General features: G+C 44.9%; 1 protein-coding gene across 4 annotated transcripts in view; it reads right to left on the bottom strand.

Annotated features, from left to right (window-relative positions):
- mid2 (midline 2) overlaps window positions 1–23,320 on the bottom strand; it is a 165,681-nt gene that overhangs the window by 3,740 nt on the left and 138,621 nt on the right. For all 4 annotated transcript variants that reach the window (XM_037076635.1, XM_037076636.1, XM_037076633.1 and 1 more), the window contains 2 exons: window positions 17,513–17,674; window positions 181–388 (listed from right to left, as the gene is read on the bottom strand). In XM_037076635.1, coding sequence (XP_036932530.1) covers window positions 181–388; window positions 17,513–17,674 — 370 coding nt within the window. The remainder of the gene's footprint in view (window positions 1–180; window positions 389–17,512; window positions 17,675–23,320) is intronic.

The following is a 23,320-nucleotide window of genomic DNA, read 5'->3' as shown; positions in this document are numbered from 1 at the left end:
TATAAATAGTATAAGAGTATACACTGTGTGTGCCGAGTGTGTGTCTGTTTTGTGTACGCGTGCATTCGTGTGGGTTTGCATAACAGCCTAGATTTAAACTCCCCAAAGAAAGATATTTCAGTTTTATCAGGCCTCCTTGCAGGTTTATATAAAGCACCCTGGTGCATGTGTGTTTCTTACCATGTGGATGCTCCCAGCAGAACCTCCCAGTAGTGGCACCCGCTGTCAATGAAGACATTGCCGGCCGCGCCGTAGGAGCCCGTCCCGCTGAAGCGCTCCGGGGTGTGGCTCTTCTTCAGCGAGCTCTCGTCCTTCTCCATGGTCAGACAGTCGTTGGACAGACGCAGCTTCTTGTGGGCCGTCTTCGGGTCCAACTTGAAGGGTTGACCTGGAGACAGACGATAACGCGGGCTTTAAAAAGACTGTTGCTGTGTTTTGGCTGCTTACGTCTCTAATGATAACGATCACATCATCATCATTATCACCAACATCATGATCGCGATCATAATCTTGTTTTTTTCGGCAAAATAGCACTTCGGTCAAAAACCTGATGCAACACACACACGGAGGAGGAGGAAATGACTGATATAACTACAATAACAAAAAACATCAAATAGGAATAAGTTGCATTCCCTTGATGATCATCTTCTGATATTGTTCTTGTTTATGTGTGAGTAGAATGTGAAACTCCCTGTACAGAGGACGGCAGCAACTAAAAGTAGTTGCTGCTTAACTTTTAGTTTGAAGTTCTGTTTTCAGTGCTTCAGCTTGTGTATCGATCAAACCTGCCTTGTGTAAATTATTTTATTGAACTTTTTTTTTCTTTTCTGGCCACAGAGCTTCTGTATTTATTCACAACCCTACTGCAAAAAGTCAAATCTGAGAAAAGAAGTAATCGTCAAACACGACAATCTGAGGCCGATGACGACTGCTGCTTAGTCACAGTGATGGATTTCCCAATTAAACTGAAAACATTCATGATGATGATGCTGCCGTAGGTCAACAGGACACGCAGGGGTCTTGATGAATGTCGTCTTAATTCTACAGCAGTATTCACTCATGTATGTGGCCACTTGCAGCAGCGGAGAGTATTATCACCCCACAAAGTCGATATGGCAGCTGCCTTAGCATACAGCCACTAATTTACATGTCAAGTAGAGTAACAAAGCATTGAATTGAAGTCGTTTTAATGAAAAGTCCAATATTAACGCTCCTTTCAGCTCTGTCCTGGTCTACACCAACCCCTTAATGAAAGCTACTAAATGCTCTGCTATGATCTCCACTGGCTAGTTGTTGCTTCTTTTGTTTATCTGTGGTTTGCTTCTGGGCAGTGAGCGTACTCTGTGTTTCTTGCCGGCTTGTTTGTTGTCTTGACCGTTGTTAACGGTAACTCATTTTAGAAAGTGAGATTTCTGTGTCTGTTTTGATTACAAAGCAGGTCTTACATGGTGCTACATGGTGCAAATTTGAAAGTATGAAAACAGTAACTAGTCAGAATGTTGCCTTTAAACAAGCCATGAGGACTTTTATTATTACCACAAGTGTGGTTGCAAAATGACCGGTGGTGCCTACTCTGGCCTGTGATGGCTGACCAATCACAGCAGATGGGGGGGGGCCTTAAAGAGACAGGCAATTAAACGAAGTATGCAGTCAGAGGGTGAATAGAGGTGCTGCAGCAATGAAAGTATGAGAAAAATAATGCGATATTTGAACACCAAAGCATGTGAACAGTGCAGCTTGAGGAAAAAGTAATATAAAGCCAATTTTTTGACATTGAAGCTTCCAATATTTACATCTGACTCATGTTTTCTCCCGTTTTTGTCTTTGGAAAAAGGCTACAAGATACAACAATATCAGAAGGTGAAAGAGCTGCGAGCGAGAGTAACAATTAGAGCAAGATTTGAACTCGGCAGCAAAAGAATAGAAAATAAATAGAAAGCACAGAGAGAGAGGAAAAAAAAAAACTCACAGGCAGAGACAGAAGAGGAGAATGTTTGAAATACAAGGGCGAGAGTCTAAACTTCAAAGCCTCACACAGCCTTTGGTGAAAACATTTCACAACGGCGGAGGAAGCCACCCGGCATTCTCGTCTTTGCCTCCCATCACACAGACTTGGAAATTAGCTGAAAGGAAATAGCCTTCACTTCCACTGCAGTAGGTAGCGGTCGGGGCGATGCAGGGGAAATGCTGCTATCCGGTTGCAACAATTCAATTTGCAATGACACCAGTAATTTGGGTGTAAATGGGTGGAAAATTGAGAGGGTAAAACTAGGTGAGTGACGGAGAGAGGGGAGGTGAAGGGGCGAGGAGGAGAAGGAGAAGTTGAGGGGATAATATGAGGCTGAAAATTAGGCCGACGATCCCCTCTCTACCTCTCTGTGTGCGTGCAGGCTTCACGGAGGTCAGCCTCGTCCCTTCCAGGACCTGACATTTAACTCTGACACCTCTCATCTCGTCTCTCAGCCTCCCCGAGCCTCCCACAGCTTAATGAGCGACACAATGAAGACCTCCTCCCCCTCTCTCTATCTGTCCTTTCCTTCATCTCTCTTCCCCCATTCTCCCGTTCTCATCCTCTCTATCCTCTCTCCTCTCTCACACACTCCCCCCTCCAATAATCCGCGTGGTGAGTGTGTGTTACTGCGTGTGGATATGAGACGACGAGGCCAATGTGCTGCTGGCAGCCAATTACATTAATGCGCTCTCTTCTTTGAACTGCTTATCGCTGCCAGCGCAGCCATTTCCAAACACTGGGGCTCTGTCATGCCTTTCCAGGGGATGACTCCTGAGAGCCCGGGCTGGGCCTGAGGTTCGGGAAGGGGAGATGCACGTGACGGTAGAGGACAAGCAGACACGCACACGGAGCATCAACTCTGGCCTCCACACAAGCAGACATACAGTAAGCGGCGGACTGGAAATGGCAGCAGGATTCTTGTAAATGGAAAAAGGTCATGCATAATAAGCGTCTGTTTTAATGGTTTGTGGTATGTGAGAGTGTGTGGAAGACACTCAGAGTGAAAGTGGATTTGGAGGTCTGTGCAGCCAAGACTGCAGGTGTACCATTAAAGTAACGGCGGCATTGGGTTTTAATTGCCATTCTGTTGGCAGGCTGGCGAGGAGAAACCATTCCCAGATTTTCCACAGCCTCAAACGTATCGCTGTCTGTAACAGCAACATCTGATGTATAATTTGAATTTCTTGTTTTTGAGGAACCTGCACGCCATGTCACCACAAACTCATCAGTGGTGGGAATTAACAAATTACATTTACGTAAGTACCTTACTTAAAGTTGTCGTCTGTAGAATTCATACTCAAACAGGACGCAGCATATCACAAAGTTTACTGCTAACTGCTGCCAACTATGGCTGCCGTCAGGGTAGTGCTGGTGTTTACCCTGCTAGCACATGAGCTGGGTTCCCAGTCAGGCTGAGGCTAACTGGTTAGCATGCTAACTTCAGTAGATATCCGTGCAACATGATACAAAAGACATCCTAACTTCGAAACTGTAAATTCTTAATAGTCTGTTGATATTTTTTTTCAGGTAAAAGTCTTACATGTTACAACTTTGAGTAATATTCTGAGATACTTGTAACTGAGCTGTTTCATTTCACGCTACATCATAAGAAATATTGTGCGCTCCACTACTTGACAGACGTTGTTACGAATAACTTTGCTGATTAACATTTCACAAAACATTTGATCAGCTATGACATCAAAATGCTGCTTACATGTAAAAGCTTTGAAAATCATGACATACATGTTGACACAACATCACCAAAGAGATTATTCTGAATTTCTTTGGATACCTTCGCTGCTAATTCTGCCATACTTTTAATCTACGTTATAGAATTTCCACTTTCACTGGAGCAGAGAGGCAGATTTCTTCTCCCGCTGCTGAAGACCGTTCACGTTGCAGAGTCACCGTGAAATGAATAGACCCGAAGTCACACTGAGTACAGTGGGATTGCTGGCAGCACTCAAAGAATATGCCAAATGTGATTTTTAAATTTTTTTTTTTTATTCTGGAGTGCTACACTGCCGGCCCCTAAAGGCGTAAAGAACCGGTGTGTGGCGTCATGTATCAGCAGGAAGACCAATTCCAAAAAAAGAAAAGTGCAAGTCTGTGTGTAGAGCAGAATATATTGACATTAGCTGAATGTAGGGGCAACACACACACACACACACACACACGTTGAATATAAAAATAGTGATGAAACTGTTGCTCCATGCAGTCAGATTCGATTTCCCCAGAAATATAAAGACAGGATAATAGACTATATCCCACAGTCTGGGCTCCTTAGCAGCGCCTGTGATTAGCCTGCTCCCTCTCTGTACAGCGGTAATTAGAGATGTTTCCGACTGTCTGCTGAGGTGATAACCGCTCTGCTGTCTGACTGCCTGGAAGCGGCGCATTGTTACCGACCGGGAAGTCTTCAATGGGAACTTGTAAAACACCCGAAAAGGAAAATAGTGTCAAGGAGAAAAAAAGAGGAGAGGAACAAAAGGAGCTACTGTTTGGGGAGCATTTATTTAAAAAAAAAAAAAAAAAGGAAAAAAAAGCAATTTCATTCCAATTTCATTTGGCGCTTGTTGAAATACTTGCAGTAGGATAGCATCTGGGTAATCGACTTTATTTCAATTCAGTCAATTTCACTCACTTCTTTTTCTTTTCCTTGGCTCTCATTTTGCTGAGGGTTAGATTGAGCTGCCTCTGTAATGAGGCAGACTGGAAAAAAAAATAAAAAAAGAAATAAGATCCATTTTACTGCATAACTAAACAATTACTGCAGTAGAAACAACAGCAGCATCAGGGACACGGGGGAGCTCTTTAGACACATCAGAGGTCGAACACAACCTTATTTTCTTTTCAAATCATTCCACGTCGCATAAATGCACGACTGCGTGCCGCTGCGTGGTTTTGTAATTGACTGACCCGCATGTAATGTGGTGCGTACTTTCACAAGACGAACACGAGTTAAATGAAAGATGCATCAGTCGTGTAACATGTCAGGGGACGCCCAGCAGCGCAGCAGGCGAACTGTGCAGGGGGGCTCGCGTCTCGTCTTCTCAGCTTCTCTTACTGGGCACAGTTTTTTCTTCTTCTAAGCTTTTGTGCTCAACTTCTACAAAAAAAAGAGACTGTCTTTGCGCAAGTGAAGAGCAAAGACAAACAGAAGTCAGTGATGTTCCCCGACTTCACCCTTTAATGAACTCGGCATGAGTCCTCAGAGACCAGTGCTAGAAAAATAATTTTTTCAGTCAGGCTTGTGGGTCCGCTCAGGATTTGTCACTGTGATTAAGAGGCCACTTTTGGAAAAGCAAGTCTTTGTGATGGTTCGCCGGAGTGAGAGCATGTGAAAAGATTCGCTGAACTACTGGTTCTGTTTGTAAAATGTAATCATTCGTGAATAATCACCCACTGTTCACCTTAACGACTCAGAATGATGCAAGCTGTCCTCCTGCGGACTACTTCATTAAAACCCCCTGAAGGGTCTGCTGTCAACCCGCTGTCCACTAAAAAATCATCTATCTATCTATCTATCTATCTATCTATCTATCTATCTATCTATCTATCTATCTATCTATCTATCTATCTATCTATCGAAAACCTCCACAGGGTGCCTTTAAAAACGGGGGTGTAGCTGCTGCATAGTCAGCTAATAAGAAAAACGGACTGGTGTTCTCAGATTGCACTTCGTCCTGAGTGGCAGCTCTAATAAAGCAAAAATGTTTATAGTACAATCAGGCGTTAACAGACGTCGCTAGATATCAGCACCAAAGAACCGAGACAACTGTTACGTCTGGATACGCAGCCTTCTTTGCAGCGCACGAAGGAGGACAACGTGTGGAAAGGCTGCTGCTATTCTCTGTTTTCCAGGCTGCGCTGTCAACAAATATATTGGAAGGACCAAATCCAACACTGAGTCATCTCTCAGCAATTTCCTACTGTTCTAACCTGCCTGCTTCACTCCAGCGCCGAGGCCACTGGTTCCCCTGGAAGAAGTAAATATATACCATTTTTAGCATTCTCACTCAAACAGGAATAAACAGTCCTAGTTACTGATAGAGTTGGAGAGATTACTTTAAGATTGCTTAAAAAGGGGCGCTGTGTAGTTTTGGAGAAGAAGCTCAAACTCAGAATTTTAATAATTACAATATTAATGAGGTAACAATACAACAGCTGTTCTCAGAGGAAAACATACGGTGTAGAACACTGTTTGAAGCTAGAAAGGTGGCAGGGTCCGCCACATGTAAACAGAGTAGAACAGTATGAGGTTGTGTTGACCTTTATGGTCAGTTTGTGTTTTTTGTTTTTTTTTTCAGTCATGACTTTGTTTAGTTTGTGTAGGCACAAAGCAAACAAAAAAGATTTTCCCCTTCCGATTACAAAAAAACAACGTAATGCACCTTTATCATCTTTAATGCAGGACCTTCCTCCCCTCGACACTGAAATATTGAAGAGCCACTTCATCCTTCCTCCTCTCGTCCTTTACTGCGGATGTCTTTCACCAATTTGCCGCCTTTTATTTGACAGTTCGCAGCAGAGACGGATGGGAAACGCGGGCAGGGAGCAGAGGTCTCCCCGCGGGAATCAAACCGCGGACATAATCACACAACATGCATTATAAACCACATGGTGACGTCGCTCTCTTCCTCCTGTTCTCCTCTTTCTTTACTTCTACTCCTCTCTCCTCCTCCTCCTCCCCTGTCTCTTCTCTCTACCTCCCACTGTTTACTGTTGGGAGCCGTGTGGTCGCTTGAGGCCTGTCATCAGCGATGCATGCTGGGTAAATATTATCACAGGTCTTTTTGACAGATCGACAAAAGGTATGAGTATCCCTGGGGCACCTTCATATGTGATATTTTCAGCAAACCTCAACACACCGAGTTGAAACACAGGTTTACAGTACTGTGCATGCACACGTGTATAAATATATACACACACTCTCACACACACACACACACACACACACTCTGCGGGATGTTTGCCCACTCCCTGCTTTCGTAAACACAATATGGACGCCCGGAATAGTTTACCAACAAAGTGACGAACATCATCAAGTCAACAGTCCAGTGTTTGACTGTCAGCGCGGTGGCTGACTCAAAAGGAAGGCCGGCGTGCATTCAGATGAGCTTTTGTTTTCACGCAAACAATACGCTCACTCAAAATAGCGCAGAGTCTTCACTTGTAAACAATGGAGCTGCTAAATAAAGACACGTTTAAGCCTGGATTTATGTCCCACTTCACACCATCCAGCAGCTTTGTGCTACAAAATGAGAGACGTGGATGTTGATGTTCGGAGGCTTCACACTGCGGGGCAGGTGCAGACCACAAAGCAGGCGGCTGGACTCTCCGTGCAGCCAGTCAGTGGTGGAATATAACGCATTGATTCTAAAGGGCGCGGCGCCATGATGTCACATCTGCAAGGCGGTTTTGGTGGATTTTGTTGACGTGCTCACATTTAGTCGATGAGGTTATTTTTCCTTGATGTTCTGCTGTTACCAAAGGGACTGAGTTCTTGTTTGTGCAAAAATATTTCATGGTTCCAGTTTTACAAATAAGCCTTTTCTTTTAATTATTACCACCGCCAAGGAAGTAATATTTTCAGCCATGTCCGTTTCTTAGTTGGTTGGTTTGTCAGCAGGATTACATAAAAACTGCAGAACAGAACTTAGATGGAGGACGGGACTCGGCCCAGAATAGACCTAGATAACTTCTGGTGCAGATCTGGATCAAGGGACAGATCCAGGGGCCTCGGCGGAGGTATGCACTCTACTGAGGGTCACTCTAACTTTAATCTATTTCAAATAACTTTGAGGTTCGGACTAACAAAACAAGATCAAAGTGTCTGACAGCATGCTTCAATGCGCTCACTAAATCCACCAGACTCCATTTGCAGAAACAGTCATTTTACCGTTATAAAACACACTTCATTTAAACAAAACAAAACTCAGAAAACCATCTTGTAAATCTTTTCAAAGTTAAAACAGTCAACATCTCTTGTTCTGTTAGAGTACATCCTTAATCCTTCGCATTAGATGTGAAATTAATGGAAGAATTGAGTTTTACAACAATAAAGTTAGGCTACCATTTTCCACAGCTGGAGTCTGGTGGCTTTTGCGAAAGGCTGTTTCTGGTTAAATAGGATTTTACTCCTTAAGAAAAAGATCCTTTCCATAATGTTGTCCAACCATTTCTCCTGATTATACTTACATTTAGTAACAGTAACAGTATTCGTGTAGCTTGGTATCAGCACTGTTAAGTAAAAGGATCTGAACACTTCCACCACCACTGCTGGTCATTGTGTAAGTGCACAATCGTACATCCACTGAGCGGTTCATCACCTGGTCAGGGTGCGGGGGAATGTACTGGAGAAACTAGGATTTAACAAGAGTTGGCGAATTTGCAAGTACACCATCCCCACATTTAAAAGCAGGCACATTAATCATGTTATACCTTCCTATAAAATGACATTTAATAACCCTTGAGGAAAGCAAATATCAGCGAGAATGTAAGTAAAGAAAAAAAAAAAATATCCACAGCCTTGGAAAAGGTTGTTCTTGCTCTCTGTGCATGTGCTGAATTTCTAGCTGAGGAAATCACATCCTGCAGTTGACCTCCACCTGCGTGAGTGCAATCAAATCAGACACCATGAGCGGCGCACAGACAGCTTTCTCTCACTGATTCTCTGCAATCTGGAACACGAAGCTTACAGAAGAGACACCTCGGGTTACTTATACGAAGCTGCACGGCAATACTGTAAATCCACTGTCACAAACTCTTTCCCTCTGTCCTAAATTCGCAGACTGCTTTCTTCTCCTAATGCAACTTTATTTCTCTGCTGGTGTGAATTCATTACCGAGACAGACGGCCAATTAAAAAAGCATAAACAGAGTGCGGCCTAATAAAAGCTGTCTAAATTAATGTGGGCTCCTCTTCTGTCAGCCGAGTTGTGACCAAGCTTGGATGCAACCCTCACACAATTTCATGCTCACGAATGCCTTAAAAATACGGCGCTTTAAACGCAAATATGATGATTATTGCGTCGTCAGACGGGAGGACGCGGCTTTGACTTTTTAATGTTAAAATCACTGGCTACATGCTTTGAGTTGAATTAATTAGATGGGCTTCATTATTTCTGTTTTTTTGTTTTTGTACAAGAAGAGTCGCGGAATGTTTCTGTATTCCACTAGAAGTATTAAAAAAAGGGACAGAAATCTGACATCAGAGGAAACAAACGCTTCTATTCTGTATTTTCACTGCGACTTCTCGCCAAGTTGACTTATGATTCAGAGACTGTAACGGGAGCGACACAGTGTAATTCCATCTAGTGTGTGTGTGCATCGCTCAGGCCCTGGACTGTATTAATGGGTAAAAAGCAGTGGATTGAGGGCACTCATGTCTGCAGACACTCATCCCTGCAAAGAGCTATTTGGTGTCTTGTGTTCGCTCAACACTCTCCCTTCTCTCACTCTCAACCTGTCACTTCTCATCTACTTTCATACTCTCTCTCTCTCTTTGCAAAAGGCAGCTGTGTTGGGGGGGAAAAAAAAAAAAAACCTGGTTACAGTTTCGCTTTCAGGTAAATGCAGGGGTACGGTCACAGCAGTGAAAGGTCACGCGCCTGCATGCGCACTCTCTTAACCGCCATCTTCTACGCCATACTTAATTCATACCTATTTCACGAGGGCTGCGAGCTACTTTTGCATGTTAGCCGCGAGCGTCTAACAGCGATATGTCTGTGCTGCGTATACACTGTGGCATTAGCACCGCCGGTCACTTTGAGCCACTCACAGGGCTTCGATGAGTGGCTTCATCGGAGTGTGATTGGAGTGACCTAGAAAGCACGTGAAAGCTTTAAGACCTCACAACGGGTTTTCAAAGGCTGTTTCCATCAAGGCGGCTCGACTGCACGAGACAGGAACACCGCAGAGGCGCGAATCCGTTAAAAGGATGCTGCACCGATGCAGTAACGCACTCCAGGAGCGTTGTAGGATTCATAGTGGAGGGTTAAAAGCAAAAGGGATGGAAATCAATGAGCTAGAGATATTATTATTATAGCGAGATTCGTCCTTAAAAATCTGGTGCCTACGCTACCCACAATGCAACTCAGCCTCTGACACACTGGGTGGAGGTTTGGGTGTGTTATGCTGATGTAGCTTCGAAACAATTCAGTAATCTAATAACGTAATTTCAAGGAGACGGGGCCGAATAAAGAGAACATATTCAAGCCAGTGTTCGAGGTCGTCTGGGTTAATTTGGCCATCTTTTCTCCAGTGAAATGTAATCAGCTCAGCATTAAATGGCTGCATTTGACCTTTTCTCACAAATTTGCACAAATGGCTTGAAGCAAAAGTTTTTTTTTCCCAGGTGTCTTCATGCTGAGTAGGGTCCTTGAAGGCAAAAACTCTGACAGCAAAGCATTGTCTTGTAATGTACATATCAGTAACTATGTATACAAACTCAGGGGCTTGTATACATCTGTGTGAGATTACAGTAAAGCATGTCTGGCTTGTCCTGCGCGATGAGACCAAAAGTTAAGGCATATTGAGGGGAGAAGCTTCCCCCCCTCCCGGGATGGATCGACAGATGGCTTAAAAATTGAGGAAAGGGCACCAGAAGACGAGATCATATGTCATAGCCGGGGGGGCCAACAGAGGACAGTGTGCCAAGAGAGGGATTACAGAGGGACATGAGGGGGGAACATGGGCAGTTCGAGGCCAAGAAGAGACATTGCATAAGACAACAGACTTTAAGAAGGAAGTCCAGGAGGAAAAAAACAAACAAACTAAAAACAAGCCTGCATGAAATTCCTTGATTTCCTTCCGACGTGCAGTTCCAAAAAAACTCTCTTTCAGTATTTCTGCAGCACAGCTGGAGACGTGTGTGTTGTGATGCAGCGCGTCAGGTGCTTGAATTAACTTTCCTTGACAACTGTATGCTCTGTTTTCAATTGCAAATCATGTCCTCTGAGTTTAATTTCCATCACTCTTCACTCTGCTGTTGAGCTGCTGTAATGATCCCTGTGTGGGATCGGTGATTTTTCAGTTTATCCTGTCTTGGCTTATCTCGGAACATTTGTGATTAGTTTAAAAACTATTCAGATTTTTACCATTCCTGGAAACGTGTGTGAAATCATCCTAAAAACACTTATCCCAGTCGAGCCCAAAGCAAACTCAAAGCTGTTGTTGAGGCCATTTGAGAGGTTGTATTCTCCCCCCCCCCCCCCCACAAACAGTCAAAAGCGCTTCCGTCATCGATCTATAGAAGTTTGAACAGACTGAAGTATTCGTTTATTTGTTTCGCTTGATTTATTTGTTTCTTTTTAATGCAAAACTAAGTGAAATTAACTAAACCACAACTATTAGCTGGAAAATACAATGGGTCAGTGTTAAACTCCTAACAGTTCATTAATTTCTTACTTAGGCTAACCTCATGCATATAAAATGTTCAAAAGAGAAAATTGCATAAAATGACAAACTTATATTTACATATTTACAGATTTGGAACCTCGTTGGCTACCTGATGTGTCAATCATCTGGAGGCTGGTATGTTAGTGGCTCAGGAGAGAGAAGGAGGATGGAACAATGAGTGGGTCTCCTGTCTAAAATCACTCACTCATTGGCTGTTGCAGGCCACAAGGCGGGCATAGAAGCTCTTAACTGGTCAAATGAGGTGTCAATCAATAGGTGAGAAGCCACAATGCCAGACTGACACAGTCTGCTGCATTCAAACTTGTACACACATGCATCGTTTTCTGTGTAGGTAGGGAGTTACTCTTTTAAACAGACAGAAATGTGATGAGCGGCTTTTGGGTATCTGTTCGACTTGTCACTGCACTCTTTGCTTTGCAAGCCTCTGCCTTAAATATGATGAGCTTAGGCTAAAAGCCTCTAGAGCTCCTCATCTGAAAAAAAAAAAAAATGTGACAGCTTAACCCTCCGATACAGCCACAGACAGACAGAGAGACTTCGAAGCAGCAGAAACCTAATAAGCCTGTCGGAGTGAGATATTTGTGATCGGGTTTTGTTGTGACCCATTTAAGTCCAACAACACGGCTCGGCTTCACACCAACAGATGATTGAGGCACTTTAATCTGAATTCCTCGGAGTAAAAGGAGGGAGGAGAGAGTGGGAGATAAGAGAGAGACAGAGGGACAAAGACGAGCGAGCGGACTGACAGACGCATGCACGAACACGCGTGATGCGGACTCCATGATGGAAAAAAAACCCCACAAGACCGCAATCAATCACGGATAAAATAGTCGGCTGTTTTTGTTCTGTTGATGGCTTGTCGAAACCATTACAGCGCAGGGAGACGCTGGTTGCCAATCAGAGGTTGAGGATCTCAACCAAACTTGGCTGTGGGCGGACAAGCTTCCCCCATGATGCCACTGGCTGCCAGCGACGACGAGGAGGACTGACAGAGAGGTGGGAGTGAAAGAGGAGAGAGGGAGAGAGGAGGGGATTGGATTTAAGCACATTGTACCACACCAACACTGGACATTACATACTGTACTGTGGTTATATACAGTACGAGATTAACATGGATGGTTGGAAGCTAATGGGGAGAGGACGGATGATCTAGTTTTCTAATTTCTGGCTGCAGTGTGGATGATTCTGATTCTGCCAGTTATTATAATAGTATGCATTATTTTGATATCGCACCTGTAAGGAGGAGGTAGAGGTGGACATCTGGTGTAAAGAACCGATAAATTAAATAGATACGGAGCTTCTGATAATATATTTATACACTTACAGACTAGATGTAAACTTAAGAAGGCCAGCAGCCCTTAGTTACTGTTGCTAGGTCTGACAAGTTTGACGATAAAGAAACATTAGTTTAGCCGGTTGCTGCAGCGTTGGTTAGATTCAATAGTTCAAAACAAGATGGAATAATATAGTCACAATTTTATAACACTGCAAAACTACGCAAATCCAGGTCAAGTCATTCCACTCTCTACAAAGACTTTGATAACGTGAACACAACTGTTTGTATGGATTTACGTTCATTAACTCATGCATTATTCACTTTAATATGTTTCCGATACGCCACTGCAACGAATTTCTTGAGCCATGAAAAAGTCGAGAAAAGGCAGTAAAGTGTCAGTGAGCTGAACTACGGTGAGAGACAGAGCCGGAGCGAGGGACGGAGGAGTGGGACAGACGATGACAGATGACGCCTATAAACGCTCGTCCCGCTTATCTGTGTCAGGGGAGGACATTATAAATTGAAGGGCCGCTAAGTGTTATTTATATTGTGCCCAGAAAGAGTCACGAGCGTCAGTGACAGCGAAACTGACTGCCAGCTGCAGATACCCTGCACTTCACCTCCAGACGCTCCCCGGCTGCACGGCGCGCCCACATCACGCCGAGGCAGTAATCCACTCTAACGCCTTAAGAAAAGAGAGAGAGCGCACCGACACGCTCCGCGTCTCACAGGCGGCGCGTCTGGAAGATTTTTTTGGGGTGGCAGAGATTCAGATAAGAGCGCCCGGCGATATTTGATGGATAAAGAGTTCACTTCAAAGTGCCAGATGGCAGTATCAAATATGGGGGTGGAGAGGAGGTAGAGCTCTCTTCAGAGGCCCCCTTCACACCATTAACTATAAAATATTTTTAATTGGTAATATGAACATAAAAAAGTGGACGGACTCCCGAAGTATGCCTCGGCGTCCTATTAGCGTGGAACATTCTGCTTCAAGTTATTCAAGGAGAGAACATTTTCCACCAGTAATGGCGCTTTTAAGGACAACTGTAAAAAAAAAATGTCAAATGTCAAAATCTAACAGAAACACACACTGGGACTAACACACACACACACACACACACACACACACACACACACACTAGAAGAGCAACATCACATCCAGAGAGTGCAGGCGGCTCTGTAGATCCACACTTTACCAAATGACTCTTTAACTGTTCTATCAACTCCTTAACACCAGCCACCGGCGTCTAATCACATTTGGTCCAATAAAGAATAAGTACATCAGCAGCTGTGGCAGGCTGCACACACAGACTGTTTCTTTTTTTTTTGCCCCCTCTGGGCAACAGAAGGTGAATACAGGGAACTTGTTTGGCCAACAAGCAGTTATGAGGATACATTACCATTCATTTGGAGACCTGTTCGTTTCCACCTGATGAACGTAAGTCGGATATTTTGCTCTTTGAGTTCTGTTTGAAAGCTTCGAAGCTTCTACCGTTGCATATGATATCCAAATTCACATGCTGAGGGCCTCCCTGCCACTAGGGGGCCCAGACAGAGAGGAGAAGAGCAGCAACTGATGTAGATACATAAAGAACTTGATAGATATCTAAAATTGAAAAACGTAAAGACATATTAAAATGAAATACTGAATGGATATAAATGAAACTGTTACGCGGCTGTACTTTTCTTATAACATGATGAAGATGTGAAAACTGCGTGGCAGCTAACTCATCTCTTTTATTTACTGAATACAGGATACGGTCTGTCCGGTGTAATCTATTGTGCATCTATTTAATCCGAGCTGCACTGAAAAAGAGGCAAAAGACTGATGAAGGCCGAGACACTGTGCACTTAAAAACCAGGCATGTGCACATTCTAGGACTGTGAAGAACAATCCCTGTGAGCGAGCACTAACGCAGTCCCACGAGCACGAGGCGGCGACAGGAGCGAGCGCCACCCTCCCCGCGCACTCGCCACTGCTCAGCGCTCGCTCGTCTAGACGGCGGCCCGCGCTCCCGCTTTCGTCTCCGGTCACACTCATAATTACAATAATAGCCGAGCGTATAAGTAAATAATGACTCGAAGTTTGTGGCAAGCATGATAGTCCCCCCCCCCTCTCCCCCTCCCCCGTCCAGGCTTTGAATATGCATGGCGTAACTCTCGCTGAAGCTTCAAAGCCCCACAACTGGTATTCAGGGCAGCCATAGTCTCCACCAACACCTGGGGGAAATATCCGGCTCTTTAGCTGCTTAATAACTCGGCGGTGTTTGTCCAGCTACTCTCTAACTGCGCGCGTCTACCGTTTGGTGCTGAGGAGCTGGTACACAGCAGCTTTTAATAGGGGCTTTTTTTCCCCTTGAAAATTGCTGAAAACAACGAGAACCGGACGGCTAAACAATGAGCCCTGGAGATCAAGAGTGACGTGCGAGGGAGAGGGTTGTGTGTTCGTGTCAGCGACGGAGAGAGCGAGGCACCATCCGCTGACTGCCGCAGTTTGTAACCAACACACACCTATTTCGTCCGGCGGTGTGTATCCAGATTACAGTTGATCCTAAATGCTGCAGCCAGGATCCTGATGGCAGCTAAGATGGGAGCTGGCGCATTAACTGCGCCGCAATTAAAGGCTGGTTTCAAAGTTTTATCGAGAGCCCTCGAGCCACATCCTAAATGAGCTCCATCAGCGAGGTTCTTACACCTTTATGTGCCTTGTCAGATCCTGTTGAGGAATGTTTACGTGCCTCGGTATTCACATGAGCTGTGATCTGCTTCTTCACATGCCGCGACCAGTGTCACTGTTTAATTTACTCTCATTTTTGTTCACCTTTACTTTGTTTACTCGCTTTCTTTCTTTCTTATTTACTGAGAGCTGCGGTTGGGAAAGGAGAGGCGAGCGAAACAAAAGCAGAGTTCACGGAGAGGACGAGAGAGATAAACAGACAGAGGCTGGGGAAGGGAAGGTGTCGATTGAATAAAAATCTTTACACGGTGGAAAGAAACTGCTCTCGCCTAATTAAAGAAACAACAACTGTATTCCAGTGCCAGGGACAAGAAGAGTGCGACTGCCAGCGAACAGCAGAGGTCAACGAGTCAAGAAACTCGAAGCTGAACAAGAAACTGAGACGGAGAGAGAGAGAGAGGCATAATGAACAGCACGACCAGAAAAAGAGAAGTACGTGATAAATGGGGAATGTAATGCTACTTATTGATATTCTCCACTTGTACTCTTTGCTACATACCGCAAAAAAACTTTCAGTCCGGGGGCAAACAGCCTAGAGTTCTCTAAAAGTCAAGCCACACAGTCGTGTTCGGAGAGCCGGAGAGGTTTAATCTGTGTAACATCTGCCGCGGTGCGAGCGAGTCTGAGAGCGAAGTCAATACAAGCCGACAAATGTGCAGCACGGAGGAGAATGAAGGGAGCGGGAACATCTCATATGTGCTGAGTGCTCGTGAATCGTGATTACGACCAAACTTTCTGGCACAGACACTTTCTCATAAGCCAGCCGGGCCTCCTGCGGGCTCTGAGGGGATGAAGTCAGCGGGTTATAACAAAGCTCAGTGTACACCGTATGCAAATGTTACGAAAGAGAGATTGTTTAAAGAGCGTGCTCTGCCCGATACCTGAAACGATCTGACTGAAGGAGTTATTCAGATCCCTCACTTAAAGGGTAACTCCACCGATTTTACACATTAAAGTGAGTGTACAGGTGTCCGGGAATTCTACTGCATATGTGAAAAAAGCAATATGGAGCCCTTTGTGGCTCCAGAGGAAGCTGCATGTCATCTGACAAACTGCCTCCAGGGATGTCACTCAGCTGCTTAGTTGCATTGTGGGTAACGTAGGCACCAGGTTTTGAAAGGTGGCCCACTGAATCCTGTTTTATTCCATGCATATTTCTTCAATTTCAAAAATCTGGTGCGCCGCAGGTTTGCATGTTACACTTCACTGCCGTAATTTGAACAACTTTATATACTTCTGCTGAATCTGCAGCAATCTGCATCATATTCTATAAGATCAATATTTGTTTATGTGAGAGCCGCATAACTCTAAAAAGTTAACTTTTTCATGAACTCAGCCAGTTTTAAGCTTGAGGACTTTGCATTAACTTGCAGCTGATGTCAGACAAATGTAGCTGAGAATAAAGTACAAGTTCACCTCTGAGATGCAGCGGCGATATCACATTGCATTAAATAGAATAGACGTAGAAACAGGATGCCAATTAAGAGTTTTTTGACCATAATATGTTTATATCTAGATTGCCTGTTTCATTCCGGTCCTGATTCAAAACATCACACTGCACCTTCTGTGAAGCGTGACTACAGTCCAATAAAATACATTTGTAAACGCTGTACTTCTTTAGCTAAAGACTGAAATCATTTTGGGGAGCACTCGTGGAACATTGTCATGAAACGTTTTTGAGCGTTTGTGACAGAAACCTCTCGAGCACTTCAGGCGCTCGTGTCGGTTTCCTCCTTTGTCATCTACACCTTTATGCCTCCAGACAGAAACTCAACCGGGGAATCAGTGCTCGAAACTAAAAGCGGCGCATAAATACGTGTTTTCCTGATCAAAATCTGATCCAAACGAGTTCCAAGTCTGCTACTTATGCCTCGCTCATTTATAAATCAAAGACGACGACCCGCTGGGAGTAGCTTTGAACAATGACAGCTTGTAACTTATGTTGCGGAGATGATGCAGAGGGAAGATCGTAATAAATTGCATCAAATATCAAAAACAAAATTAACAAGGCTTGTAAATATTCATAGGAAAAGCCGGCACAAGTGTCAAATGAGCCTTTCACTTACTGTTGGTTTTGAGGCGGGCCGGCTCGCTGTTGCGGCTTCCTGCCTGGTTGATAGCCTTGACAAAGAAGATATAACGGGTGCCACTCTGCAAGCCGTGCACCGTGTAGTGGTTCTGCTTGATGTTCGGTACGATCATCCAGCTGTCTGCCGAGTTGTACAAACCTGGCAGATCCACAGACACACACACACACAAAGACACACACACACAAACACAGCATGAGAAACCAAGTTCTGCCAATGTTTTCAGGGGAAGCAGTGCTGGAGCGAGACCTGCTGAGAATCTTCAAGAAAGCAGAAAAACAAAACCAGAAAAAAAAAACCAATTCTCCCCTTGAAAATCTGACCAGTTGTGTTATTTTTTTCTCCAACCCTCCTGTGAGTCATCACGCAGTCGGGAGCTCAGGGATCATCCGGTCCTCCTCGCTGTTGTACAACATTTATGTGCACATACCGATCCATCCCATTACTACCCATCAGGTTTATCGTGGCATGTTGCCCCTCAGGCGGTGTGTGTTTGTAAGAGTAAATCTATAACCCATTAAGGACAAGGTGCTTACACAAGCTGACAAGTGAGTATGTGTAGCGAGCGCCTCAGGGCGAGAGAGTGTGATAGCCTTTAATGTTCAGATGTATGGAAACGCGGGCACGGCCAACATGACCCCCGGTGGAGGGCGCTTTGATTCGACGCGGCTCCTCGCGGTAGAGGTTTAGTGATGGCTGGGTTAGCTCTGCAGTCACCTGCTTCTGAACACAGTCTGTTCGGTCTCTCAGCTGCAGCCGACTGTGAAGAAGAAAAAAGGAAATCACAGCTCGGGGCTGAGGAGTGGAGCAGCTACGACGGGGTGCTCTTTACGCCTCTTGTCTCGAATGAAATAACGGGGGGGGGGGGGGAGACACCGAAAAGTTGACTTTGGTGCTATTTCTGTAATTTGCCAAGGTGTTCATGTGAATCAGCTTTTCTTTTTTTTTTGCAAAACTTGGACAATGTTGCTACTGTAACTTCTGCACATACTGCCCTCACGCTTCTGGTTTATTTCTGTGAGAAAAAAAACAAACCTGGTGTGAAATCTGCCACTTCCAGAGCGCTGGCTGGGTTCTGCACACACTTTATTGGCACTGTTACAGTGGACAGGTCTCGGGGACAGATACACATTTCTTAGCACGTAGCCACGGTAAATATGCAACACGTTCTCACTCCAGACTCAGTGGCCCGAAGCTTCCAGCTGTGACCCTCTGTTAAGTCTTCTAGCATCAGTTTTGACACGAGCAGGGCTCCCAGGGGAAGCAATAATAAATACGGTAGACTTTCAAAATAAAGCTTGCTGGCAAACAATTCACATGTGATGAGGTTTTGGACAGTTCGTGTTGTGGAACAGTCACAGTGTGGTTATAGGTTCAGATTATGGCTTACATCAAAATGCTGGACTTTCATGTGAGCTAGCTTGTTAGCTACTGAAATCTCAGTTTGGAGGGCCGTGTAACCTGAACACTTCACCCTTAACCCTCCATCCCGACAAGAATCGGGACACAATCCCCCTGAAGTGAGCGTGCAGGGCAGGACTCAGTGTTGGGGCGAGGGGATTGGGAATGTGCCTTCTTTCTCTCCCTTGCAGAACTATGTATTATTTCAGCATTAACAACACAATGTGTGCTTGTGTGACAGGCAATAATTTTTTATTTTCTAATTTTGTGGAATTCTAGCACAACATTAAGAATGCAGCACTTGATAAAAATCAGTGCTTGGTGCTTGTAATCATGGTGACTTCCGCCTACTCTGACTTCAATTGCATAGCCTCTATTGAGTTATCAGATGAAAAAAAAAAAATCCTGTGTTTGTTTATGTCGCAGAAAACAAAATAATGCACACTTTTTTTCCCCTAATACTGTGCAGCCCTACTGGTGGGGCACGTACAGCGCCATAGAATGAAGCTCTGGCCGACTGATCAGGCTACCGTATGTGATGTTCTGAGTGAAAATGAGCTGTAACAACACTGATATTTCAGCTTCTAGTTTAACCTTGACCTTCACTAACAGTATGTGTTAACGCCCCGATGCTGCGCCAACAGGAGACAGGACAGAAAAGAGAGCAAAGAGTCACCGACTCCTAGGGATAACGTTTCTTTTCACGCCGCCCTAAACAAAATTCTGAACACATTCAAATAAAGCCTCGGCAAGGCAAACAAAGCATCTTGCTCCGCGGCGCTATAGCTGAGGTTAATGTTTGTAGAGTCAAAAGTGGAATAACAATACTTTTCATTGTCTCGTCTCCCACCCCTCTCCCTCCCTGCAAACAAAAAATCCTGAAAGGGAGCGAGCTCTCAGGGCCATGCCTGCCTCGTCCCTTCTGGTGAGGATGCGCTGTGAATTATTGAACGAGATGGCAACAGCATGCATAAGTAATGGCCGGGAGTCTGCTTGTAAATATAAATACTTCACAGGACGCAAATAAGGCCTTTAAAAAAGCGAGGCGGCTTTAACAATGAATGAGGGGAGGAGACTCTTAAAGTTGGAGTGAGGGCCGCGTCTTTACATACCTGCCGGCTTACTTCCACAAGCTTTTTTCTCAGAGAAAGAAAAACAGCTTTCATCATCCGTTAAGATGAATGAGACAGGAGTGAGTGTGTGTGTGTGTGTGTGTGTGTGAGATTGTGCGTGTGTGTGGGGGTTCTTCTCCACACCTCGAGTGTGCATGGCCGACGGATTCATCTGCATTTTATCTCAGCCTGGTCTTACAAATATGCGTGCGCTGTCAACAATGGAATCCTGCTGCTGTTATCCCTCGCAAAAAAAAAAAAAGAAAGCGAGCTCCGCTGAGACGGCTGTCCCTTGTCGTCCTGGAAATTATGCCTCCTACCTGTCCTTTCAACCGCGTCCTGCCAGAAATTAGGGAGGCCGCAGAGTTACGCGGGCTTTCAGAAAAGAGATACAGGGGGAAAGACGAGGGAGAAGGACTTCACGCTGCTTTCCATTTTTAAAGCTTTTGATCTCCATAGCACCTCTCCCTTTTCGCTAAATCAAATTAGGTCAGTACACAGCAATACGCTATCGCTACTTTTTTGCCAGAAGTGGGGAAAAAAAGGGGGCGGGGGGGATCTCTCCGACACTCGCCAAGCTGCTTTTGGAGAAACTATGACTTCAAAGTGCAGAGCAGTAACTGAACGTGTCATTGTGAGAGGAGAAACGGAAAAAGGAAACGGAGAGGGAATAGATCGACCTGCGTCTTGCATCCAGACAAGTGTGTGTGTGTGTGTGTGTACAGTGTGTGTGTGTGTGTGTGAGTGTGTGTCTGTTTCTGTCTCACTCAGATGCAGACAGATGAGAAGGGAAAGGCAAAAACAAAGTATCCTGGAAATGGAAGAGGGTCTGTCTTTGATGATGCAACACAGAGTTAATGTTGACTCTGTGTGTGTGTGTGTGTGTGTGTGTGTGTGTGTGCACGTGCATGAGTTTATAAGTTCATGTACTCTGGAGAGACAGACTGTGAGTGTGAGTGTGAGTGTGTGTGTGTGAGCAGCTGCACATCAATAAAAACACATCACGCTCACCTGGCTCTCTCCCTCCCTCCCTCTCTCTCTCTCTCTCTCTCTCTCTCTCTCTGTGCCTCTACATAACTTTACTAAGCGTACTGTTGCTGGACTAGCTTCCTGCGATAACCAAAATCCTCATTAACATTTTACGTCGCGCTGATCGAAAAAGCCTGAACCTGCTGGTCCTCTGAAAGATGCCCCGGCGAGATGCAGAGAAAGGGAGGGTTTTTTTTTTCTTTTTTTAACCACAACTCCGGGCCGTCCTCACGCCCACTGCGACACTGCTTCTCACCTGTGATAATCATATTGATACTTCACCACGGGCCTGTTCTCATGAATACACATGAAAGACAGATGAAGCTGTCAGCTGCAGTCAGCAGGTAGAGGCCAGCGTGGTTAAAATGCAGGCCTCCTACGAAAATGTACAAATTGGCAAAAAGTGGTTGAAGTCGTGAGGGGGTGGGAGCAGGGGTATGTACTTTTATTAGTGCGGACCGTTACAGTAGATTTGCTTGAGCTGAGCGATGCAGGAAAACTGATGCGTATGGAACTAGTGAGGCTATTTGGCTTCCAAACCTTGCTGGATCTCACATGGTAAAAGTCATCCCGGCGGCAGCCGCAGGCCACGAGGAGCGGCTGAAAAGAAACACAACGGTCCTGGAGCCGAGAGCGGTGCCGTGGATGGAGGGTGGGAGGATTTTCAACGGTCGGAGCCGATGTTGATACAGTTACATTTTGACAGGCGCAACATATCCTCTTGAAGCTGGGGTTGGTAAGACCAAATAAAATCCACTCCAATGAGAGCCACCCCTCCAAAACACATGGACACGCACCGCCAGACAACACGGACACCAACTGTCCAGCCGGGGGACGTGTCAGAGCGTAACGTTTGCTCTCTTGGCTTTTTCTGACTGAGAAATGGACGTACAAACAATTCTGTTAAAAGTAAGAATTCTGCAATAATATGTCGAACAACAACTAGACCAATGTTATATAAGTTGTTGCACTGTATACTTACATTATGCCAAATAGTTCCAACAGCGTTCAAACTAAAGTTAATGGTGCTTTTCAATATGTTGCCACCATTACATCGCTGATAAGTAGTCGGCTAATTAGACTTAATTTAAAGTGAATAAAACTTTAAAACACAAAAGGAAAAGTGTACGCCGAGAGGAACCCTTACACTGAATCCATATGAGCTAAAAGTGACGTCTGCTTCACGGCCGTGGTTATATCCTGGTGTTGTTTTATTGATGAAACGATCAGGGTTAAGCACTTAATTAACTAGGATGTACAGTATGTAAAGATAGCGTTTACATCAGCGTTAATGGAACGACCTCAAGAGAGAGTGAATCAAACGCTGAGGGCTCGAATGGAAAATCCTACGCCGTTTTATTTCTACATCAATTCATCAGCAGTTAGACTCCTGCTTTAATTTCTCCCTTGTTCTGTTGATCCCAGACAATTGCTGTTGATCTGTATTTCTTGCTCTTCATCGCAGGAGGCGACATCACATTAAACAAAAACCGACGATGAAAGTGTGCGTCTGAGCGTGAGTTTAACGAAGAGGACGGAGGGTTGGCCACCAATTACATGCGATTACAAAGACAAACATATTTACAGAGGAGTGGATGCAGGAGTGTCAGTCGGTGGATAAACAAATGAGTCACCGATGCCAGACACTTGTAACTTGCCGAGGGCCACAGGTAGCAGCTACACGCCTTACAGTGCAAACATCATTCACTTCCAGCGTCTCGACGCTGCCTGCATGTCTCCACGGCCTTTGGTTTCACTCACTGATTCTATTTTCTGCCGCCGTGCTCGGATGGATCCTGCAGAGACGGGACCGCACAAGCCCTCCTCGCCTCCTCAAGGGAAGGCCGCGGCTGAGGATGAGGCCAGGCGAGAGCGAAAGAGAGAGATGGAGAGAGACAGACAGAGAGAGAGAGAGAGAGAGAGCGATGGGATGACGCTCAAGTGGGAGCGTTTAGCCACTTGGAAAGTTAGAGAAAAATGCTACAGTAAAAAAGAAAAAAAAAAAAAAAAAAAAAACTCAAGTGGCGCGGCAGGCTAAATGGGTTTCTCTCTTTCTCGGTTTCTCCTGTGAATCTCGGAGGACTCGGTGGCGGCACACCGCTGAATATGTGAGTCACTCAGTTTATCACAGCTGAAATGCATCCCGATGTTTCAAATGGCCGGGGCACTCGAAGATGGAGAAATGTCAGGCTACACAGACGAGTGGAGATGAGATGATGAAAGGATCAAAGCGAGGAGGGAAAGC

The sequence above is a fragment of the Acanthopagrus latus genome, chromosome 18 (genome assembly GCF_904848185.1).
Source record: "Acanthopagrus latus isolate v.2019 chromosome 18, fAcaLat1.1, whole genome shotgun sequence".
NCBI classification, from domain to species: Eukaryota; Metazoa; Chordata; class Actinopteri; order Spariformes; family Sparidae; genus Acanthopagrus; species Acanthopagrus latus.
The sequence above is the reverse complement of the archived record's forward strand: the minus strand, read 5'-3'. Positions and strand labels throughout refer to the sequence as shown.